At 35.8% G+C, this 24,631-nt stretch overlaps 3 protein-coding genes and 1 long non-coding RNA gene across 5 annotated transcripts; 3 read left to right on the plus strand and 1 right to left on the minus strand.

Annotated features, from left to right (window-relative positions):
• Positions 1 to 1,325: 1,325 nt before the first annotated feature.
• ube2ia (ubiquitin-conjugating enzyme E2Ia) lies at positions 1,326 to 7,772 on the minus strand. 2 transcript variants are annotated; one of them, XM_016468802.1, is made up of 7 exons: positions 7,541 to 7,772; positions 3,781 to 3,875; positions 3,177 to 3,260; positions 2,845 to 2,917; positions 2,643 to 2,752; positions 2,263 to 2,342; positions 1,326 to 2,169 (listed from the first exon to the last, which is right to left on the minus strand). In XM_016468802.1, the coding sequence occupies exons 2-7, from the start codon at positions 3,844 to 3,846 to the stop codon at positions 2,109 to 2,111; spliced, it is 474 nt and encodes a 157-aa protein (XP_016324288.1). In that variant the 5' UTR covers positions 3,847 to 3,875; positions 7,541 to 7,772; the 3' UTR covers positions 1,326 to 2,108. The 2 variants fall into 2 exon arrangements, with proteins under 2 accessions (XP_016324288.1, XP_016324289.1); XM_016468803.1 differs by having other exon boundaries at positions 7,666 to 7,771.
• A 605-nt stretch (positions 7,773 to 8,377) lies between these two features.
• On the plus strand, positions 8,378 to 15,021 carry LOC107674618 (interleukin-21 receptor-like). The gene is made up of 8 exons (XM_016468644.1): positions 8,378 to 8,580; positions 8,923 to 9,046; positions 9,271 to 9,379; positions 9,526 to 9,722; positions 10,382 to 10,527; positions 10,616 to 10,863; positions 11,798 to 11,891; positions 13,892 to 15,021. Exons 2-8 carry the CDS (start codon positions 8,944 to 8,946, stop codon positions 14,582 to 14,584), a joined length of 1,590 nt encoding a protein of 529 aa, XP_016324130.1. The 5' UTR covers positions 8,378 to 8,580; positions 8,923 to 8,943; the 3' UTR covers positions 14,585 to 15,021.
• A 5,095-nt stretch (positions 15,022 to 20,116) lies between these two features.
• LOC107674640 (uncharacterized) lies at positions 20,117 to 20,647 on the plus strand. Its single transcript, XR_001632520.1, has 3 exons — positions 20,117 to 20,233; positions 20,333 to 20,447; positions 20,584 to 20,647. It is a non-coding gene; the product is annotated as an uncharacterized LOC107674640 (long non-coding RNA).
• Positions 20,648 to 20,650: 3 nt separating this feature from the next.
• Positions 20,651 to 22,957, plus strand: LOC107674576 (interleukin-21 receptor). The gene is given in 6 exon segments (XM_074186959.1): positions 20,651 to 20,741; positions 20,826 to 21,032; positions 21,179 to 21,328; positions 21,445 to 21,532; positions 21,677 to 21,761; positions 22,716 to 22,957. Coding segments are annotated over 6 exon segments (846 nt in total). The 3' UTR covers positions 22,941 to 22,957.
• The last annotated feature ends 1,674 nt before the right edge of the window (positions 22,958 to 24,631 follow it).

Raw genomic sequence — 24,631 nt, forward strand, 5'->3', positions numbered from 1 at the left:
TCTAGCAGCTTATTAGGCCTACAGCTCAGGCTGTAGAAATCAATACAGAAAATATTCATATTCATAATTGCGCTGACCCCCGAGAGAGGCTGAAGTCCATCAGAACAGCCTTGACAAGCTCACAGTATAAACACCTTACCAAGTTAAGGTCAGCGTGATCAAACATTACCATTGTGAGGAAGAATACATTATTAGCATTGAAATTCTCCTGCTTTAACATCTTATTTCAATGAGGTGGCTTATCAAATTCAGGGCCAGCCATTGTCACACCTTTAAAATACAATGGTGGGCATTTTTTTCATGGGTATCTGGCTGTTAGATCCCTCCAAACAGCCCAACAAAACACTGAGCTTTCAAGTAGGGGTCCTGGTCTGCAGCTGTTATGGACCCTAATTGAGCTTCTACTGAATCTGATGGCAAAAACAAATTTAATCTTGGTATAGCAGTGATTCTCACATTTTTCAAACCAGGTACAACCACTAAACAAGTTCCACCCAATCACATACATCACCTCTAACTTATGCAAATTGATCTCACTCTGAGCACAAAATATACACATTACGCCTAATTATGAATCAGCAATATTCCTGTAGTTATGAAATAATTATGTAAGATCCTCATCACTCAAGATGAAGCTTCACTCGCAGACTGGTTACATTATCAGTATCATGCTCAACACAGGAGTGCTTAAATGTTTGAGTCAAAAGCAGGGCTTTATAAGTCATAAACCTTGTAGATGTCAAACATTATTAAAACTTTGAAAATATTGACATTCATATGACTAACACCATTTATTAAACACCTTTGTTAATTTAATGAAAAGGTTGATTCATATTTTCAGTTTTTTAATGTCTACTACCATTGTATAAAAGTTGTAAACTAATAAATTATTTTCCAATTCCTGCCTACTAGACATTTTATAAAATTTATTGTACATCACTTTAATAATCAAATCATATCAGTTTTCTTAGTTTCTGCCTAGAATTATCAAATATTTTCAATGTTTCCTCATTTCTGCCCATTTTCAAATTTAACAAAGTATATTATAATAAATCTGTAATTATCACTGCTATTAAAAACCAGTTTCCATTGTCACGCATACCACAGGTCCACAGACAAATTAAGTTCTTCCCAGATGCTCAATCCCAAGCCACTGAATTTGTGTTCGCCTCCATTCACTATATATGACAGTAAACCAAACATCTTGATAAGATCCATTCCAGTGGCACAGCAATCTTCAAACTTTAAAAAGTGACCATGATCAAGAACCATGATAAGACTTACCTTTCAAGATGGTTGAAATCAATCCAGCATGCAGTCATGACTGGCTTTGTATAAACATTTTATTTACTCTATACACTTACATGAACAAAACACCATATAAACACAAAGAGACTGATGCAGCGGTTGACTAACCATTTGATTCAGAGGCCTTTTACGTGAATTATTTTTTGCAAAACACAGACAGCCGAGGCAGCACAACGCTATCATACTGAATGGTACATGCTTAGTACACTGCCTGCATCAGGAATGGAAATCTCTCTGCTGACACTAATCCAAAGTAAAGAAAGTATAAAAGTATCATTTTACAGCAGTTGAAATACTGACATTAATAGCAAGTTTTAAATCATTAAAACCATGAAAAAGACTAAAGAGGCCAGTCTGAAAGAAAACAAAGATAAAGCAAAAACGAAAGCAGTTTTAGGCTCATACCTCTGCATCTGGTGGAATATAATTTCTTCTGCAGGTGGATGATGTTTATTGTGCCTTTTTTTTTTTTTACAAATATGTAGCACTGTTACCAAATAACCCACCCCTCCAAAAAAAAAAAAAAAAAACACACACCTCACACCTTTGTGTGAGCTCCTCTGCTGCCCAAATGGGAAGGGAAAAAAAACAAGATAATATACAAAAGACCAAATTTAAAACCCCCAGGAAGAGTTTGTTATGACGAGCATCAGTGGATTGACAATGGCACGACACATTCATTTCTTTAAGCCCAGCAGTAAATTAGTATGAAGTGGATATGATTGATTTGTAAGGGGGAGAAACAGGGGTGAGGAGACCTGGTCAAAACCCATTTCCAATACAGTGTGAAATCTTGAGCTTTACGGCGAGAACTTTTTGGCTTGTGCTCTGACCCTTTTTTCATACTCCACTCTGTTCTGGCTGAAACAGAAACGCAAACACAAGATTCATAACGGAGGCAATAAGCATTTCAGTCTCCACAGGCAAGACTATATTTCAGCTGGAGGTGCGTACCAGTAAATTGTGTATGCTTCAGCCTGTGCAGGGTCCTGAATATTTGGTTCATTAAGGAGTTCTTGGATTCCTAGCAAGATCTAAAAATATAAATCAGTTGCAGAGCTTTATGAGATAACACTGCCCTCTTCAGGATTGCACTGAAGATTTGTTTTAAGGAGATTAAGATGCACCACAAATCAATGACATTAAGTTCAAATGTGTAAAAAACAAAAAAAAGTCACTTGAAAATGAAATCCAATGAAAATATAATTCATCCTTAAACATAATAATCTTGAACTACACTTTGTTATTAGCTGCTCCATTTAAAGACATTTAACAATGCGTCGATGAATTTACACAGCAGTGCAACCTTTAAGGATCCAACCTTTACAGCTTACCTGCTTGATTGTAATGGCAGGCCTCCAGTCTTTGTCTTCCTCTAATATAGACAAGCATACGGTACCAGACGGATATACATTTGGATGGAATAAAGGGGGCTCAAATTTACCTGAATTCACAGGATAAAAACCAGGGATAATTAGACAATGTTTGTACTTTGTCGTATGCACAATGATTCAATCCACTGAACATCTGATTTACACTTTGGTGGAGAGGAAGGATAGTCGTCCTTAAACAACATCCGAAGTTTGAACAAGCCTCCTTCCCACGGCGTCTAAGGAGAAAAAAAAAAAAAAGGAAAAGAAAAAAAAAAAAAAAAAAAAAAAAAACTATACAAGGTCTGAAACATGTTGGGGTTCACACACACGCGCGCACACGCACACGCACGGTTGAGACATTTGAGATGAACGCAAATACCAATTGTAAATAGTAATGGGTCTCTGTACTGTACACCATCACCTTACAAACTTGAATATTAATGTCGTATTCATATAACACAAACATTTAATTACATTTTCCAAATTGGCACTTACCCCTTTTTTTCCAGGGATGGCACACTCCCAATTCATCAAGTTCATAGTCCCATCAGGGTTTTTTGTTGGTACGGCTACAAAACCCTGAGGGGGGAGGGGAAAAAAAAAAAAAAAAAAAAAACTTTAAATTTACTCAGATTTGACTCCACCTGGGAGGGAAAAAAAAAAAAAAAAAAAAATCTATAAACAAATATATATTTTTTAATCCTGTGGGTGGCTGCAAAAGTTTCAAAATGTCATACTCTAGAAACTGTTTTTATCTGTGGTCTACTTTGTGTGAGCAAATACACCCCAACAGTTTCAATAGTAACTACTCAACAGAATAAATTAAAATAGTGACATCTGAAAATAAGTTTCTCCTCCATAGATAGAAAGTACTCCCCTTCATTAAACCCTTCAGTGCTTTTCCCCCCGAAGGTTAATACTGCAGTTTAATATTATATATAATATTAATTTAATAATTCTCCGAAAAGATCGTTGTTTGGGAACCGATACATACACAAACCCTGTTGCACCTCAAACACTTAAGTGGAACAAGATCTCTCTCTTTCTGAATTTCTGTATAACAGCTGCACATCTATAATCGAAAACATCTCATACTTACAAAGGGATGGTCTTTCCGCCAAGCCTTCCGTTCTTGTGCGAGACGACTTAATGCTATACCAGACATGACTTGTGGCCCACAAATTGATTGAAAATCTGGAAAAGGATGTTTTTCTCTTAAAAAAATATGCATGTATCTGTAAAGTCATACACAGCCAGTGCGCAATTTCAAAAACTGTATTGTCAATATTCACCATCAATATTAAGCCTTTATAAGTTATTACACGACAGAATAACGGAAGAAAAAAAAAACAAACAAAAAAAAAAACTCAATATTCATCAGCATTTTCTTCCATTCTGACCTTTAATAAAATAAATAACTCCATAAACTAAATAAAACGGAAATATCACTGTTTCCATCCGATTGGTTGAGACTGCCATAAAAGGTCAATCTTAAAATCGCATCAGTTTCACACACCAGTGAAGAAATGTCACCACAGTGTCTGAAACATATAGGAGCTTTTAAGTTTCTATTTTATAAGAACATGCAGCAGTGAAACTGTAGCAGTGGTGATATGCAACACTACAATGATGTTTAGTACAGAATGATTGTGAATTGTAAAATCTCCATTAGTAGATGATCCGACTAAATTATACAAACAAGGCTTTTCTCAACAAAGTTACTGGAGTCCCATAGCAAAAATTATTTTCAGTAGTGATTAATAGGTTGTAATGCGTTCAAGTAACATGTCAACCATTTAATAGGTTTCCCCATTTAATACATTTCTAAAACCTGGTCCTCTGGGATTTCTGGAAGGAAGAATAGTGCAGCTCTCCCTTCAATGCAGTGACATGAAAAATAGTAAAAAAATAAATAAATAAATAAAAACCAATCAGAGCTGGTCATGATTCACAATGCTTACGCTTACACTTTTAATGACAACCAAACTACCGTAAGAAAACTGTTAAAAGGTTAAGTGGAAAAGGAAGAGAAATACATGTGCACTATGCAATAATCCAATGTTGTCAAACTATATTGTATAATATCTGAATATTACAACAATATCTGAATATTATTGCTTAATCTGAACCAACTGTGTGCCATTTTTAGATACTTTCACTTCAGGGGCTATTAATGTTATTAAAGTCACAATGAAACAGAAATAGCATCATATTTCCTTCTGTAATGTGACGTAAAGTAAAATAGATGATCTAAAAATTAGAAAATAAGACTGGACTTGGTTCTATACTAGAGCCCTACACGGGCCTCAAATTTAGGCCCTAGCCCGGCCCGAGACGCTCAGGCCCTAGCCCGGCCCGAGTTTTTGTTTTTTAAAGTAACGACCAAGTGGCCAGCGGCAGACAGCGAGCCTATGTTTGATCAATTTAGCCTTCTCAAATCATCACGACTTGCCTAAAATAAAATCTATAGATATAAAACAGTTCAAGCATATAACAATGTTTAAACGTTAAACCTAGATAAATGTGCGCTGTATCCAATAGTTTGTGCGGAGAGTGGAAGCTAAAGCGCACTTTGCAGGACATGGAGGCGCCAGCGCAAATCACTTGCATTTTTTTCAGTGGATACACCGTAATTTTTGCTCATAAAAGGTAAGAGTAACACATCATTCGTTGCTGAAAAAGGGTCTACTTTTATTTGTGTGCACTCACAATATCAACAAAACGTTGTGCTTTCATAAAATAAAGAAAAAATACATGATGCACTTTCTGCCGTCTCGTCTTGAACAGGAGCGCTTCACAAAAATGAACCGAAACTCCGCGAATACATGCCTCACAGACATGATCAATATATCTATAGAAAGCTTTAAATTACTACTTAAACTCACAATATCAACAAAACGTTGTGCTTTCATAAAAAAAATAAATAAATAAAAAATAAAAAAAAAAATAAAAAACTTGCGTTTTCTGCCGTCTCGTCTTACGAGACTCAGCGAATACATATCTCACAGACATGATAAATCTATCTATAAATAGCTTTAAATTACTACTTAACAAATCAAAAACAAAAGTTTTCATTATAATCATAATTCGTAAAGATGCACTTCTCTCTAAAGGCATGTCTAATGAGGAGATGGCGAGTCAGGATGGGCAACTTCATCCTAGCGACACCGACTCAGAAAACACTAGTTTATTAGTAAATAACTCAAATCTCCTTACTATTTCCCCGTCACACTTATGGTAACTACTTTTGCCGGTGCTTTGCAGCAAGCTTAAGCCTATTGCTTGCATTTGAACGCACAACTGTTCAGCTGCGCTGACGGCACACACCATACATGCTGCTGCGGGACACTAAACACCATCGAGCCACTCTTGACAGTCGCGGTAGCACGGTCTCGTGTGGTTTCCACCAGCGAGGCAATTTTTCTCATCACTAGCCTAATTGATGGAGGTCTAAAATATAAAAATAAGGAGAAGCCTAAAACACCCGCCCGCGTGTTAACTATGACGTGAAAACTGGCCCTAAGCCCGGCCCGAGGGGCGTAAAAAAGTCGGGGCCCGTTGGGCCCGGGCTGAAATGCAGGGCTCTATTCTATACATTGGTTATTGACTGGATATTGAGATGTGGGTGTTGCACTCAAATAAATGCAAACCTCTGGTTGATTATTACAAAGGGACAGGGTTTAAGCAAACTAAATGATTGGAGAAGTCTGTCATTTAACCGGAAGATTGAGTTATGACATTTTTATGAACATTGCGGCCCAAAACATATGCACAGTTTGCACAGCAAATGCATAGCACAGTTCACAATAACCCCTACACTCCTAAACAAAAAAGGAAATTATTTGCCAGGACATTATCCACTAACCAACTCATTTTACTGGCATTCCATTAACCCTAAAACACAACGCAATTATAAAAAATACAAATAAAAAAAAGCCTATAATATTAGTTCAGGACATTGTTCCCCATTTTTACAGTGTGCAAATAAGCATTTAGAAAACAGATGACGTGAAATGCATTTCATGCAGACTCCAAGGCGACTTGAGAACTATAAAAATGTTAATTAATTTCGGTCATTTGCGGAAAATTGATGTACAGTAAACATCTGGCGCGAGAACAGTATGTAAATGGAGAAGCGAAAATGCTAAAAAAAAATAAAAATTCTGCACAGTTCTCATAACCAACGCATTCGAAAATTACCACTTATTCCGACTCAAAGTGTCACTTTACGGGGCAGCTAACTTTAATAAGAGGAAGTGATAACCATTATCATACAGGCTCATTAAATCGCGGAAAACAATTTGCGGACAATAAAACAAAAAAAAATAATAATAATAATAAAAAACAAAATAAAAAAAATAAAAAAAAAAAAAGTAAAAATGTCTGGTATAAGAACAATGCATGAACGGAAAAGCGTGAAGGCTTAAATATGAAAATTACTTTCAGAGATTCTATAGTTAGCACAATCAAAGCAGCTTACTGTAAAGAATATGCTGTCCTATGTTTGATTACAGTAATGAGCGAACAACGCGCGTTGAATTAACTGACCTGTCAGATGCGCATTTTTCAGCGCGCTGCCGCACACCAGCATCCCTCACTGCGCACTTTAGCCGCTCAACGTGCCAAATCGCTTTTTTGCGATTATCTGCCCGAGTAAAAACTACATCGACGGAATTGTTTACTCTACATGCGTGCAGTTAATGGATTATAATGCATGCGCGCTGTAGTTTGTCGCGTCGCGTGTGTTGATAAACTGTTAGCCTAGCATAGCTGGCCAGCTATCAAGAGCCACAAACAAAAACACCGCAAACTACAGTAAACGCTCACAAATTAACTCGTTTTTTTTACGTCATACATACCTTTTCAGTGAAGACGAGTACTGTACTCTAGACCAAGCACCGTTTAATTGTGAATTCAAGTCAAACTCACAGCAAAAAATCTCTCGAAGTTTCCCTCCTGTAAAAAAGAAAACACAGACATTTACCCAAGCTAAGTAAGACCCGTGAGCACACACGCCAAATGCCTGTGTGAAACTTTCTGCAATGTCCGTATGTCCTGAGTCAAACTGAATGGATTGTTTTCTGTGATTTCAAGTTGATGAGTTGCAAGCTGTTATCTATTAACACAAACTGATGAAAATCACCTGAACGTCCAATTTAAAGCAATCAACGAACACTTAATTGATACTAGATTAATAAAACAATTAACTGATTAAAGCGTAATAATTAAAATGATGTGATTAGTGCAATAACAATACATTTCAACTCCTGTATTGCTTGTTTTTACAAACCGAGTTAGAGAAACCCACTGATTTAAGATCTAAAAATTTTAGTCAGGCATTTCTTAGACACCTATAGGATCTCTTGGCTCCTCAGTGCACATGTATTCGTGTTGTAAATATGATTGAGGTTTTATAAATAGATTGAGTTGAATAGATATTAGAGTCTAATATTCAAAAGACAATCTGATCTTTGAAAATGTTTTGTTTAATTCAGTATTGTAGCCTATATTACAGCACTGACACCACTGTTTTTTTTTTTTTTCATTTATATTTATTCTTTTTTTATTTTTTAATCTGTTATCAACTGTCCTGACCGCCCCACAGATAAAAATTTGATGACATTGCACTTTGAGGGCAGCACCTTCATAACAGGAAATATCCTTAATTGGCCTCGCAGAGGGCGGAGCATCTGCAAATAGGCTCTTGTTTTAACCATAACCACATCCTTCATGTCATATTTTCGTCACAAGCACTCTGACTGTGCATGTAGATCAGTAGATTGGCATATAAATGGCAAGACTTATGCAATGTACAACTGGTATTGATTGAGAACAGAATTTGAAATTTTCATTCAAACTGAATATTTTTGTAAACCGGTTCAATGGGAATATTATCAAGGTAAGTTTTAAAATTCATCTACTTCTTTTTTAGTCGCTTTCACTCATCTTTTTGAAATTTTGTTTAATCAAAATATGTTGGTTATAGACTAGCCTATATATGATGATTAGGAGGAAAAATCTTTAATAAATTATTGTGATGTGTTTGAGCTTTTTTATTATTTGTATTAAAATGTAATTATGTGCGTGTTTGTTTATTTTTTTTCTTACCTTTATTGTTGTTTTTCTTTTTTTGGGGCGAAATTAAAAATAAATTACATTTATCATTTTAATTACAACAAAATTCATTTATTACACATTAATACATAACAGCAGTACAAAAACATATTTACTTTCATTGCAGTTTGCATGTGGGCTCTGTACAATGCATCTGAGCAGGGCCGACCGCAGATTCTTTCCCTGTTCCTCCATGATGGCTTTATGGCAAGCCATAGCCTTGCTTGTAATTTGTGGACTTAGTGAGTGCAGTAAGTGTACATTTATTGCAATATATCCGTTCCTCTACATCAAACATCTTGTAAAACAAGTGTAGATGTAGTGTTTAAAAGCGACATCCTCAAAAGGATGTAGTTGCAGCAGTAAAAGTGATTTAGCTGGCGTCCTTTGACCTATTCAGGTGTTGCTTTGAGAAGAAATGCTACCGCTTCTGTATCTCGATTGACCACATTTCCTCTCACATCACTGTTTGCAGATGATGGCGTGTGCAGCGTGACCTGTACCACAGACTTCATCTCCATGCTGAACTGCTCTAATTCGGACTCGGCAGGAGCAGCTTCGTGTCACGTTGTGGCTGATTGCAGGTACAGATCTAGTACATCATGTTCTTACTTTGAGTCCTGAAGCGGCTCATTTTACTGAGACATTGTCTAGCCTGCTCAATGTTTTTTAACCCGTCATTACCATTGACTAACATGTTGTTTAATTAGCATATTTTAATGTTTTCCAGGGATGAATATTTTCCTGTGAATGGGAGCTGCAGTATCAAATCGCCACAATCCTGGTGCACAATGGAGCCAGAAAATATGGATTTTATTATGTCCTATGATACTAACTGCTCTATCATAGTAACACAAATGGCCAAACAAGGCAATATGGAGACCCCAACAAAGAGTCACTCTGAAAAAATAGTTTTATACAAATCTGGTACGTCCCGATATCTACTTGATCAATGGTGTAAAAAATGAACGTCATATCCACCTAATTTTTAACGTAAGAGCGTGGCTGGACATTTTTTAAAGATTCTGGTGTCCTTCGCTTCAGGTTGTTTTAGCAGCAGAAAATCAATATTATGCTGATTTTTTATTGCAAACTGCTGTTTCTTATCAAACACATTGCAGGTAGTTTTACCGTTAACTGCACTTTGTTATTCTTATAGTGGCTAATGAACAGGAAGTCTTGATTGTTTACAGAAAATCGCTCACTTCTGCTTTGCGGAATAAGGTGGATACAGTGAGATCCAAATGTCTAAGAGCACTAATGCTTAGAAATGCTGAGATTTTGTAATTTAATGTGATGATTTTCACAATCTCATAGTATTTTTGCTCAAGCTACATGAAGTTTGCGTCAAACCTGATGATCATGTTCTCCAGCATGATTTGATTCAAAGAGCATCTTGAGCTTTAATGGACGAAGAACATAACCTTTCTTGGTGTAAAATATTAAAATCTTAAAACATTCTGGTTGAAATTAAAAAGTCCCAGAGTTTTTAATGCGAATCCAAGCTTTTTGGGCCCCACTGTAATTCAATAGTCTTGTTTACTTGTGTACAGTGCACTAACATTGGTTTTCTTTTCGTTTCATAGTTAAGCCAAAACAACCTTTCAACTTAAATTTTATAAAAATGTATGGTGTTTTCAACCTCACTTGGGATGTGGCTTATACGGATCACACTCTGTATAAAAAATTATACTACAGAGTACGATTACGATCTAAAAGTGACCCGGATAAGGTAAAAGCTCAATTTTTCTATATATATAGGGAAGGAAAATCACAAATATTTTGCACATTTTTCTGAATACCATGTCATGCTTCCACAGATGGCGCAAATTTACACGCTGCAGCAGAACCAACAATCAATGGTTATCATCAGTGAAAAACTCTTGCCAGGAAGGCAGTATGTGGCAGACGTTCAGGTTGCTGTCCATCCTAGATGGTTCACATCCATGTGGAGTGAATGGAGCAACAGTGTTGAATGGACATCTGATTCTGAACATTCAGAGTACTATTTCCTGCTGTTTGCACTTCCTGTTTTGTTGGTGGTGCTACTTGTGTCCAGTGGGAAATTGTGAGTATCAATCTTACTTGTTTTAATTGTCCAATATTTCACTTTGTTTCAGTTCAGATATGCGGTAGTCTGAAATAAATCACATTCTCAGTACAAACTGTTTACTTGACAGACAAAATTGAAATCAAGAAGTTTGGCTCCTTTATAAAGGCGATGAGGCACATTTAGGGAATTGTACAAATTGTACAGAAGTCACTTTCGGAATATGGAGAAGTGAAGCAAACTCATATTTCTCTCATTATGACTGTTAGTCCATTTATGAGTCACATGAGTCACTTTATTATCTGTAAGTCATACGCCTTTGAAGCCTGTATTAACCTTTCAAACTGTCGAGATCAGTTCACTCATTCCTAAAAATCTGAAAGATAATGTACTGAGAAGTTTGGCTGATATCCCACAAAGTGGCGGGCTTAATAAAAGACTATAGACGAGTATGATCTTAAATTTCGATAGTGCCTCCTCTAAATGAGTTTTCCAGTAATCGATATGACAGCACTTACCGTATATGAATAGTCCTTTCTCACCGCCCACATTCACGAAAACCACAACAGCAGCAGCAAGTTTTTGCAGACAGTCTATTTTCATGTAGGTTAAAAACTGGAGGAAGTCAGACCTACAAGCTCTGCAAGTGCATAAAGCTTGGCATTTCTCATGACAGCTGCTGTTTTTCATTTCTTTTTCAGCACATAATCAGCATATGTTTATAGCAGCATTTGGATTTGCCTTATTTTTGAAGTGTAGGCCTACATAATTGATCCTGTTACTTTCATGTTTTAATGCTGTGTGAAGCTGCTGTGAAACAGTCTCTTTTGTATAAAGCACTATAAGAATAAAGCTGACTTGACTTGATATGTCCTACAATAACAGCCTGTTTTAAATGAATCCACCAAACTACACTTCAGTCCTATAACACTTTGTATTTTTGCATCTACAGAGGGGGCATCAAAAAGCTGTCCTTATGGCAACACATCCCAAGCCCTCATGAGTACTTCACACCACTCTACCATACATATCAAGGAGACTTTAAGGTATGTTTTCTTTAGTCTTTCAGCTAGCTGTGTGTATAAATCTCTGGTGCATAAGCAGAAGTCTCTGTGTGCGTGTGTGAGCACGATAACATGTCTTAGGGGACTTTCATAAGTGCGACATGCTTAACCTCACTTGCAAGCGGGGAATATGACATTTTTCAAATGAGTCAGTCTGTAGGGGCTTCAAAGGAACAGGAGGGCTCGCTTAACATTTGGTTGTGAATGCGTTAAGTAAAAACTGAAAGTAGCAGTTTTCCCCCTCCAATGGAAAGTACTATGAGTTCAAACCCAAACTCTGATAAGGTGGGTAGTTATAAATAGTTGTTTTTAACTAAAGGGGAATTTAGTAAATATTCCGCTGGTAACGCAAGCTGAAAATACTACCCTTGATCTCAGGCTTGGCAAGGCAAAAATAAAAAGGAGTTTGAAAGCTACTAGTTAGTTTTGTCTATCAGAGAACTTAGTAGGCTAACTCTGACAAGATATCAATAGTAACGGCATTTCTGAGCTTGAGGATTTCTGTAAAACCTAAGCGTTATGAAATGTGGCAGTCGTGAACTTGTAAGACTTGTGAAACCAGCTTCGTTTCATTTAACAGTTACTGAGGAAATATGTGGCAGTTGTATGATTTTTTTAAACATGTAAATAAACACATATTCCAGTAGGGGTCAGTAACACGCTGCATTAACAACCGCGATAGCTGTGCGACATCAAATGGAACGTTAAAACCATTAAACGTAAAGCGTCATCTTAAACAACTTTTTAAATAATTCCAAAAGGACATACGTAGAGTATAATTTTACATACAGTGTCAAAACAGTAGAGGTGTAAGTGGGATAAGTGTTTTGATCTGGGTGTAAATGGTTCCGTGACATCCTCTGTATTTTTCCAACCCCTCTTATTCTAAAATAGATTTCTCAGAATATGCTACAAAATTAATGATTGAAATAGTTGAACATTGAGTTTTACCCTATGTATTTTTTTTTCCGTGTAGTTGTGCTATTTATTGTTCATAAAATTAGTTTTCATTCTGTGTGCACCAAACACCTGACAAATGTTGTTTTGTGGTTCATTGTGACTTCAAGTGTCGAAAAATATTTACTAACCATTCATACAGATGAAAAAGCATTTAATGAATGATTTTTTTTCCTCATTTAATTAACACATTTTTTTTGGTTTTTTTTTAAGTCAGGAAATGGTTAGGATGATTCCGGATGTTATTTCTGCAAGTAGGCTTTGTTTGAGAAGAAGTGGTTTGATATTAATCAGTGTTTTAACAAGTTCATTTACTGGTTTTGAATTTCATATAGCTAAAGATATATAGTTTAAATATATAGGCTAAAGTTTTTTTCCCCTTTCTTTTTAAAAATAAATTAATCCTTTTCAGCAAGGATGCATTAAATTGATCAAAAGTGATATACATGACATTTATCATTTTATAGAAGATGTCTGTGTCAAATAAATGTTGTTTTGAACTTTTTTTTCATCAAAGACTCCTGAGTCGATCACGGTTTACCACAAAAATATTAAGCAGCACAACTCTTTTCAATATCAATGATAATAACAGTTTCTCAAGCAGCAAATCATCATATTAGAATTATTTCTGAAGGAGCATGTGACACTGAAGAGTGGAGTAATGATACTGAAAATTCAGCTTTGAAATAAATTACAATTTATAATATATATATAAAAAAACAGTTAATGTAAATTGTAGTAATATTTCACAATATTACAGTTTGTTTGTTTTTTTACTGTATTTTTGATTAAACAAATGCAGCCTTGGTGAGCATGAGAGACTTCTTTCAAAAACATTAAAAAGTCTTGCTGATCCCAAACTTTTGAATGATAGTGGATATATTTCACATCACCAATACACTTGAATATACCTCTTCTAGAGGAAAATGTTTTTAAGAATTAAAATTTGTTTATGTTTGAGGGGGCATAAAGAAATGAATTTTCATGACAAAATGAAAAAAAGATCTACTTGTGTTTTATTTCAGAAATGGGTCGGACCAGTCCTGACCTTCAACAGCTTTGATGTCCTTGAGAAGAGCACCACTTTGCAGGTGCTTTGTGAGAAGCAGCAGAATGAAAGCTCAGAGGAACCTGCTAACAGCAGGATCGGCGAGCGGCACTTTGATCCGGCGGGTCAAAACTCATCTAAACTCTACTTCCTTGGAAGCAACAGTCTCGGCATCGCACACTCCGGCGGCCACATATCGATGGACACCGTTACAGTGTCCGGTCAGGAGGGCGTCATGGCCGATTGGTCCGGTGACAGCCACAGACGGAGCCTAGAGGACTTCCTCGATGGCAAAGACACCAATCAGAGAGCGGCTGAGATGGATGCCAGGCAGCCTCTTATACCTGACGGCAGGAGGAGTTTACAGGGTTCAGACTGTGATGACTGGCATCTACAGGAGCACGACCTGGAGAACATTGAGCAGGTCTCGCTGGACTCCTACGGTTCTAATGAGCAGTCCGATGATGGTTACCCACAAATGGGATTGGATTTGGACACCATAGACAGTGGATTTCTGGAGTCAGACTGTTCTAGCCCCTCAGCGTTTGATGGGAACGAGCAAATAGACACTTCATCACTGGATGGCGTGGGACGCTCCCATTCAAATTATGTCAAACAGTGGGTGGCTTTTACATCAGTTCAAGTTGATGCCCACAGCACTGGAAAGTAGCTGTTCATGGGAGTTTCTATTGCTACACAAAACAAAATCAATCACAACTGAATAATGAACAATAGAAAGTGGAAGCATCTACAAAATGTATGAAGACATCACTGGTTGGACCTAACTTGCTCACAACACGTTTATGTGAGCTGTTTTTTTTTTTGTTACACTGAACTGTATTTGTGGCATACTGACATAAATAGACTCATTAGACATCAGCTGTGCGATCGTTCACAGGACATTGGTTTACAGTACATTAAGACTGCAGGACAGTATGTATGGCTGCATCTCAATTTGCATGCTATCATTCCTTTAGGCCTATAGACGTTGGTCAGGGTAGCGCCATATTTAATATATGACAGGATTGAAAATGAGGCTGTGAGAGACTGAAGTACAGTGCTTTCAAAGGATTGTACCTTTGTTTAACAATATACCAATTGTTCAGCCGACGAAACATCTTAACGAAAAACTTTTAGTTGACAAAAACTCTATAAAACCTTTTTTAAATTTGTGCTGTCAAACGATTAATCGTGATTAATCGCATCCAAAAGTTTTTGTTTACATATTATGGGTGTGTACTGTGTATATTTATTATGTATATATAAATACACACACACACATGCGTGTATATATTTAAAGGGGTCATATGATGCTATTTTAAAGATAATTATTTTGTGTATTTGGTGTAACAGAATATGTTGACATGCTTTAATGTTCAAAAAACACATTATTTTTCAAATACTGTACTGTTCTGTTGTAAATAAATCTTAACCAATGATTCCTAATTGCATCTACTTCCGGAAGGCCAAATAAAGTGTTTTTGCTTTTGCACTGAAACACACAGCGTCTCCCTGACATGGCTGCATCAACACTACTGCGTTCCTGGAACCACGCCTTCTTTCTCTGCGTGCACATTTGGGCGGCATTATGCTAATATTTCCACCTATTGACGTAGGTATGTGGGGGCGTGTTAGAACGAGCCGTTTTAGGTAGGCGTGGCTGACTCTTAACTTTTATAAAGAGTATCTCTTTGAATTTGAGACTTTAGTCTTTGCAACTTTACAGATCTTCTGCACCAAGAGCTTGTAACACTCCAAAGAGAAAGGAAAACTTGAAATCGCATCATATGACCCCTTTAAGAAAAATATGTTTTGTTTATATATAAAATATTAATGTAAACAAAACTTTTATTTTGGATGCGATTAACTCACTAGTTGTGAGTTGTGAAAAATACCTGACCTAGGATCTTTATGCAGTCCATGACATTGTAAAGACATTGTAAGTCTATCCCTCACACCTTGTTTTCATTCGTCTTAAATTCGATATGGCGTTTAACCTGATTAAGTTCTGTAGTCAGAGGTTGTGCTACTAATAATAATTATCTGTCACTCTAATGGACTGGGTTGTATTTTTCTGTCATGCTCTATTTCAGTAAAATATTGTAACACTCAATATTTTTAATGTGACTTTGTCACAAGAACTTCACTATCCCATGAATTATTCTTTTCAAATCATACTTTTCCCAGTCTGTTTTGCATTTTAAAACCTTTTCTCCCTTTTCCTTTACTTCTAATCACTATAACTATGGAAGGCCATTTTCGACTACGAGTAAAAAAAAATCACTTTGGTAACTGTGATAAAGTTTAAGATAAGAAATATAATTACATTTTGGGATGTATGGTATTACAACTGTGAGATTAGAGGTCACAAGAAATAAAGTCACAATTACAAGAAATACAATTCTAAAAACCAATACATAAAAAAGGTAATTGTGACTACTTATAGCTCAAAGTCGCACCAAATTAAGTCACAGTTGATTTTTAAATGATTTATTTTTACTCTGAGGCAGGATTCCATAATTAGTGTCCCTTAAGGCCCGTTCAAATCAAGTCAACTGTAAAGATCTAAAAATCTTTCTTAATTTAAGAGAATTCACACCACAACTATAACGATAACGATTTACAGGAACGATATCATTAAAATCACTTTCAGAAAGATATTTTCCAGCTGATGAACAATAAAACACTGACAGCCAATCAGAATCCATCCTGCTTTAACATGCTCAAGCATTTAAAATGACAAATGAAAGCGTGCACCAGTATTGCCAACTGCTTTCAATTGAAAGTAGCAAAAACTGGTAGCTAAATGTCACTAGATGACATCACAATGGCAAATTCACTGATCTATATAAAGATGAAAGTAGATCAGTGGGCAAGATGAGAACTTAGATAAGGTTTGTCCAAGCAGTTGCTATATTTGTCCCTAAACTTTTGAAAAAAGTCTCAAAAGGGGCGGGGAAGTCGCTAAATCTAGCTACAAAGTAGCTAAATTGGCAACACTGGCGTGCACCTATATTAAACAGAATGTTAATGTGCATTGGTGTGGATGCTAATATAGTTGAAGTTATAGTTATCTTTATAGTTAGCTTTCTTGGTGTGAATGATGGAAAGCATTTTTAATTATTCGTCATCATGCATTTACAAATTTCCAAAATTATGGTCAATTTTTGGTTAACACAACCTCTGCATTTAGTATGCAAGAGTAGAATTAGTGCATCCCAAATCATCGACTGTTGAAAATAACATGCTAAAAGTTCCTGGGTGGTTTACTGTGTCAGGTGACTTGTATAAAAAAAAAAAAAGAAAAAAAAAAAAGGTTAAATCTGTTCATGCTTTTTGAGGTTTTACTGTAAGTTAAAGTTCAAGATTTAGTCCAATACTGTGATCAACTAATACTGTGAATATTTGCAGGATGTGTAAAAATGTTGAACCTAAGATATGCAAGTTATGAATTTAGCGTCATGCTAACACAAACAGTACATGACAGGGGCCTGTGGTGATTTTATGATGTGGTTGTATGTCTCAATACTGGCATACCGTCTAAATGCATACTCAGCCGCAGCTCTACTTTCCCAGCAGCAAATGAAGTACGTTTATTTCGCGTGTAGCAAAAGTATGGGATGTGAGGTGCGACCAGTGTTTAGATACTGATTATCTAATGAGGTAAGACTGAGAAGTATGCATTTCGTGACTTTTTTGTATGAGAAATGCTTGAGCTGTGCAGTTCTTCTGTCTTTGCACACAATGTTGCAGTTATCAGAGTTTGCTCTGAGCAAGATAAGGCATGTTTCAGACAGAGCTACAAAATGCCAGCTACCTGATAATACTACGGGGATTTCTACCTATCAGATCTTTTGTACAAATCATTAGCTCAGCAGATGATGGGGGGGGGGCTTTTTAACCTATTCATTTTTTCCATTAATGCTTTGATTTTCATGAAATGATTAATGCACTTTATTTTAATGATCTGATTATGTGTTACTAAGTAGACACTTTGATGGTTAGAGGTGATTACAGACTTTATTTACAACTAGAATGGAGTGTTTGAAAGCAAACTTACATTACCTTTTTTTTAGCCTTATTACTGTTCAATTTGTTTTGTTTAAAAGCTATACTGTTAGTATTAACATCATGTTTTCCTTATATAAGACACATCAGCTTGCATAGCAACATTTGTGGCCTTCTTTTTGTATATGCAGGGGCACTTTAAAAGTTTTCTGCAACGTTTGAAACTAAAAGATGAAAAAAGACGCCGTGACATATAGTAGGAAGCCACAAATAAAAGTTCATATTTGTAACTTTTAATCTTTCAAATCACTGTGCTAAATGTCAGCTCAGTCATTTATAGAATCATTCATACATTGGGGGAAAGTCATATCAAGATGTTTCTGACTGGAAATGTTACAGATGTATTAGTATAATTTAGAATAATAAAAAGAAAACAAAGAATTATGTGTATAGGCCAATTCAAAAGGCGTTCAGATCCTCCCTTTGGTATAATACCTGTATGTGAACTCTTCTGTGTCCATGAGGAAACTTTCTCCTTGCTACACTGTTACATTATGTTGTATATACTGTTTAAAATCTCCTAAGCGGGTGTGTTCACCTGCAATATTCAATTTGGTAACACTTTATAATAACTTTCATTAATAAATCATTAACAAACATTATATAATGCTTAATGGATCATTAGTTAATATATATTCAAAGAGTTAGAAACGTGAGATAATGTGCTTGTTAATGTTTGCTAATAAACCTATTAAACATTAGATAATGTTTAATGTCATTAAACTTTCAGTTCCATATGATCAAGCACTTATTGAGAATCTACAAGTGATTTTAACAGATGTTATAAAATGATTAAAAGCTTGTGTTAATGCACAACACTTTTGCTGCTATTGAGGTGTGGTACGGGTAAGTTTAGGGACGGGTTTGGTGGTATGGGTAGGTTTAAGGGTTGGTTAAAGGGTCAACAGTATACAGGGGTCAATTTGATTATAAGGGAACACAGTTCAATCCATTTATATTATATTGTTTTCATAAATGAACAAGTATTTTCTTTTAAAAAATGATTTGCTTTCTCCTGTTTATTTTTGATTCAAGGAACATCCTGTTTAATGATACTAATGTGAGTGTTGAGGCAAAAAAAACATTTTTTTTGCACCAAAATTACAATCTGGTATGTCTTTAGCCAGCATTTAGCTAAACTCAACCAGCCACCCTTTACACAAACCTTGTTACAGTAGTTAAAAGTCCAATGCCCATAAAGATACTAAATGATTAGTAATCGTTTATAAACATTTACAAATGATGAATAGTTTCAACTTTAGTTTGGCTACTGCAAAACCATGAACAAATAATTGTTAAGATGTATAAACAGAGGTCTACACAACAAATGAAGATCATATGAACTGAATGTTTACTGACATTTGTAAGCATTTCAATTTACAGTAAATAATCATTTGTTAATCATTAGATAATGTTTAGTAAGTTCATTAGTAAACATTAACAAGAACATCATCTCATATTTCTAGCTGTGAATATATATTAACGAATGATCTGTTAAGAATTATATAATGTTTGTTAAGGATTTATAAATGAAAGTTATTATAACGTATTACCTTTAATTTATTGTAAAAGATTAACGTGTGATTCCATTTGTGATGTTTGGTGAAGTGAGAACCTCGAGATGCCATCTTCACTAATGAGAGATTTTTAGATAATTTTGAGGTTAAGACCTCCTACATAAACAGGAACTTCTCTGTATATAAAGCAATCTTGATGCCCTTCACTGCCTCAGACTTCAACTTTCTTGCTATTATGTAATATTTCTCTAATGCTTCCGAATAAATTTGGTGAGTTGCTATATGTCTTCTTTCAAATTTGAGCGTAAATACAGAAATGTATGATACATACTTGATTTTTAAGCATCTTGGGTGTTTTGACTTTGACTTTTTATTTTTATTACAAACAAATGTTCAGAATGAGCACCATATTTTTAATCACTTGGATTTAAATGAATGGAACCCGAGTGGCTTTTAAACTGAAGGTATTTCTTTATCAGTTTAAGATGAATCGCTTGTGTTCCTCATTCGTTAGTCGCCTTTAACGTCTGCTAAATGAATCAATTGTTGCATTTATGCTGAACACTTAATATGAGTCACATCTTGTCAGTTGCATGTGCTGACTTGTGTGAGTTCTGGCTAAGTTGACATCTGGAAGAGTGTGTTCATTGAGTCCTGTACAAGAATGATGAACCGCACTGGGATTTTCTGCATTTTCTTGGCTTTTTCAGTGCAGCTTAAAGCGACTTTACAGGGTAAAACATGTTTCTTAAATCTGCAGTTTCAGTCACAATGGATTTTGCATGCACTTCCAAAAATGTATGACCATTTCGCTATTTCATCTCTGACAAAAGGGCACATCTGTGTGACAGATTACTACCATACCATCAGCTGCTCTTTAAAACTACCAGTCACATCCACTAGAAACATATCATACCGGCTGGAAGCTTATTTGATCGGCACTGACCAGTAAGTATGCTCCAGTTATTCATTGCCATTGTCTGTTTAGTAATTCATACACTGTTTTTAAGTTTTCATGTGCAAATGGTAGTATGCATTACCAGTACAGTGCAAGATTTTCCCAAACATGGATTTTCACACACAGGAAATATGGCTGCCAACTGCAGAGAGTACGTGAAGATCAAATCTGCAGTTTAACAGTATCAGGCTTCATGGATATCGATGAATATTCACTTTATTATTTGGAAAATGGAACTGAGAATTCAACTCTGTTGGATGCTTCTTTTGAGCCAGCAAAAAATAGTGAGTCGATTTTTATGTAATCAAAGAAAACAGTGATTTACACAGTTTATATTTCACATACATGAAGCTTCTTTCTTTTCTCAGTTAAACCAAAAACTCCATTTAATCTGACGTTACAATATGCAAATGGAACGTATCGTTTCTTTTGGAAGAACGGATATGAAAATCATATTTACAAAGGAGTTCTACCCATCTTATACGAATTCAAGTACTACAAAGATGGAAATCATGCAAGTGTAAGATTGATTATACTGATGATTCAATTATGAATGTCCGCCAATCATAGGGCATGTTCTCAGAGAACATCCTCTGTTTCACCCACATCAAAGAAACATATATAACACCATATATCTGTGTATTCCTGTTTTGAAAATGAATGTCTTCTATGAATGGCTTAACATTAATGTTATTTTTTAAGGCGGTCAGTGTTCAAGCAGGCAAAGATATGATTCAGATTGATGAAATGAAGCTTGATCCGGGCACTACATACACTGTGATGGTGAAGAGTAGGATAGAGGATGGAAATGTCTACAGCGGGATGTGGAGTGACTGGAGCAGTGCAGTTGAATGGAAAACAGCATACAGAGGTGAATACTGTGGTAGCTCCTGCTTTACATTTCCACACTCATTTTTAATCGATCTGTTAATGTAAAATCAAAGTCAATCCATCCATGTTTTCTGTGTTGATTATTTAAATCTCTAGATGAGCCCAATCAAGTCAGCAAGATTGCCATTGGAATGTTTTCAATGGTTGGACTTTTAATTCTGCTTATGTCCATTCCTGCTGCAAGGTAACTGTTTATCATACACCTGCTATTGCAGTATATTTATTGCGCAAGTATGCAGTACATGGGAAAAATATACAGAGCTAGTGAGCAACTCAGGTGTCACAGGAAAGATGACTGGAAATAATATGCGACATTTATGCATTACAGATTTAAGATGAAAGAAATTTCATGGGTGCCAACACCGGCACCGTACTTCCAGCCACTTTATCAAAATCACCAAGGCAATTTTCAGGTAATATTTCACACTTCAAATAGACTAGGGTTTCATAGCTGAGGGTTTGAATCCTTTGGGGTTTCATGAAATGACTAGAAAGGGCTTGTGAGACAGTGGGTACTTTATATGTTATATGTTATAATTATATGTTTCAGGGTCGCATGATCCTTCAGAGATCATTCTAATATGCTGATTTGTTGCTCAGTTATTATTATTAGTTATTATTGGTGCTCAATTATTAATGGTTGTTATTATTATCAATAAACAGCTGCTTAATGTTTTTCTAGAAACCATGTTAAATTTTTTTTCCCCATGATTCCTTGATTCTTTGTTGAATGGGAAAAAAAAACAGCGTTTATTTGAAATAGAAATTATAAATGTCTTTACTAGCACTTTTAATCCATTTAATTCATCCTTGGTGAATAAAAGTATTCATTTATTTAAAAACTCGCTTACAAAAAATATTAAGCAGCACAACTGTTTTCAACATTAATAATAAGAAGAAATATTTATTGAGAAGCAAATCAGCATTGAGTTATGATGCTGAAAATGTAGCTTTGCATCACAGGAATAAATTACATTTTATTCTTATAGAAAATAACTGTTTAAATTGTAATAATATATAATGTGATTGTGTAAGATATGTCCATATATTCATAATCTATTAATGTTTGTCCTCCTTTTTTTCATCAGTGTTGGGTTTTGGCAAAAAGTCCTTTACAAGATTTTCACGTTATAGAAGACTTTTCAAAAATTGACAAGATTTCCGAGGTCATAACCACACTACAGGATCAGGTTGAGAAAACGGGCATGTATCCCACAGCACAATGCCACACACCCTATGTGGGCCCCACAACTGAGGTCTGGGCCCCGTGCCAAATGCCTGATACATGTAGCGAGACGAGCATCTTGTGTGAGGATTTTTCTTTGTTCTGCGAAGAGTTGCCTGATAAAGTGGGCAACCTCATGCAGTCTCTGAACGTGGCGTGTCTGAGTGGGAATGTTCTGTCTCTGAAGGACTCGGCTCTTAGTCTCGAGGGTCTTGAGGACTGCGAGGCTTTCGAAGCACCGGTTATCATTAACCCAGTGCCTGTCTGTTTCAAACAAGACTACTGCATTCTCACCAACACTCCCACAGGCCCTGTTCCCACCTTCACCAGAGATGTAGAGCAGGACGAAAACACCTCTAATGATTAAATGCAGGAAGGCATTACACAACGGACATCTGCAGATATGTGGACATTCTCAATTGATATCTAATGCTGATCATAGAGGCCTTTTCAAAAAAAGTAATCTAGACATTCTTATTCCTTGATGAAAACAAGCTGTCCGGTGGTAAAGTATAGCTATGATATTCCCTCTACTATGGCTTACATTTCAAGTGAGATTTGAGTTTTTGTGTTTTTCTTTCATTCATTAAGAAATATTAGTGTTGAATATATTTCAGTTTGTGATATTTGTACTGAGAAGATTTCATGTGTTTAAGACTCTTGAAGCCAAACCTGAACCGACTGCAATTTCTCCTAGAATAATAGATAGAAATTTAGCAGTTCACAAGTACTGTATTTTTTTTTTTTAAATATGTGTGAAATTAAAACTGTAAACATACACGCTTTATATAGAACATTTAGTAATAATAAAAGATTCCATCTGAAGAGTTACACACTTCCACTGACATTAATATCAACAAAAAAAAGTGTGTGGCGGGAGCTTCATGGAATGAGTTTCCATGGCTGAGTAGCTGCATGCAAGTCTCACATTATCAAGTGTGTGTTCTGCTGAATGATGAATCACGGTTCTCTGTTTGGCAATCTGATGAGCGAGTTTGGCAGATGCCAGGAGAACGTTACCTGCCTGACTGCATTGTGCAACCTGTAGAGTTTTGTGGAGGAGGGATAGTGGTATGGGGCTGTTTTTCAGGGGTTGGGCTATGCTTACTTCCAGTGAAGGGAAATCTTAATGCTTGAGCAATTAGGATTAAAATTAAAAATTTCGGAGAACAATTTGGGGAAGGCCCTTTTCTGCGTCTGTGCCCCAGTGCGCAAGGCAAGGTCCATAATGGTTGGATGAGTTCGAACATTTTTGGGATAAACTGGAACGGAAATCGTGAGCTGGGCCTTCTCATCCAGAATCAGTGCCCAATCTCACAAATTCTCTACTGGATGAGTGGGCAAAAATTCACACAGAAACACTCCAAAATCTTGTGGAAAGCCTTTCGAAGAGTGAAATCTGTTATAGCTGCAAAGGGGGGACAAACTCCATTTTAATGTCTTTGTATTTAGAGTGCGATGTCATTAAAGTCCCTGCTGGTGTAATGATCAGGTGTCCCAAGACTTTTGTCCATATAGTGTACATTTAATAATACACTACATTCAATACACTAAACACTTTTAAATAAGAAAGTAACTGCAAGTGAACATTACCAGGGTAAACTTCTAGGTACATGTAGGAGAACAGACAGACAGATAGATAGATAGATAGACAGACAGACAGACAGACAGACACACAGTAAATAAATAAATAAGTAACTATAAATAAACTTTAAGAGAGTAAAGTTATATACAGGTAAATGGGAGCGTGTAGAAAAATAAATAAATAAATATATAGTAACTATAAATACCTTTGAGCATGTAAACTACTATAGAGTTACATAAGAGATTGTAGACGATAGATAGATAGATAGATAGATAGATAGATAGATAGATAGATAGATAGATATAAATAAATAAGTAAATAAATAAATAGACAGACAAACATAAATAAATAACAGGATAAACTTCTATAGTGGTATATAAGAGAGTGTAGACAATATATAAATAAATAAATAAATACACAGACAGACAGACAGACAGACAGACAGACAAACATAAATAAATAACAGGATAAAC

Source organism: Sinocyclocheilus anshuiensis, unplaced genomic scaffold, assembly GCF_001515605.1.
Source record: "Sinocyclocheilus anshuiensis isolate Anshui unplaced genomic scaffold, SAMN03320099.WGS_v1.1 scaffold152, whole genome shotgun sequence".
Lineage (NCBI taxonomy): Eukaryota > Metazoa > Chordata > Actinopteri > Cypriniformes > Cyprinidae > Sinocyclocheilus > Sinocyclocheilus anshuiensis.

Excerpts from the sequence above, each read along its gene's own strand:
- LOC107674618 (XM_016468644.1), top strand. The coding sequence starts at position 8,944 with ATGCATCTGAGCAGGGCCGACCGCAGATTCTTTCCCTGTTCCTCCATG. Across the intron at positions 9,047-9,270 it reads TTGTGGACTTAGTGAGTGCA|ATGATGGCGTGTGCAGCGTG; the intron begins GTAAGTGTACAT and ends CACTGTTTGCAG. Across the intron at positions 9,380-9,525 it reads CACGTTGTGGCTGATTGCAG|GGATGAATATTTTCCTGTGA; the intron begins GTACAGATCTAG and ends AATGTTTTCCAG.
- ube2ia (XM_016468802.1), bottom strand. The coding sequence starts at position 3,846 with ATGTCTGGTATAGCATTAAGTCGTCTCGCACAAGAACGGAAGGCTTGG. Across the intron at positions 3,261-3,780 it reads GGCGGAAAGACCATCCCTTT|GGTTTTGTAGCCGTACCAAC; the intron begins GTAAGTATGAGA and ends CTCCCCCCTCAG. Across the intron at positions 2,170-2,262 it reads GAAGCATACACAATTTACTG|CCAGAACAGAGTGGAGTATG; the intron begins GTACGCACCTCC and ends TTTCTGTTTCAG.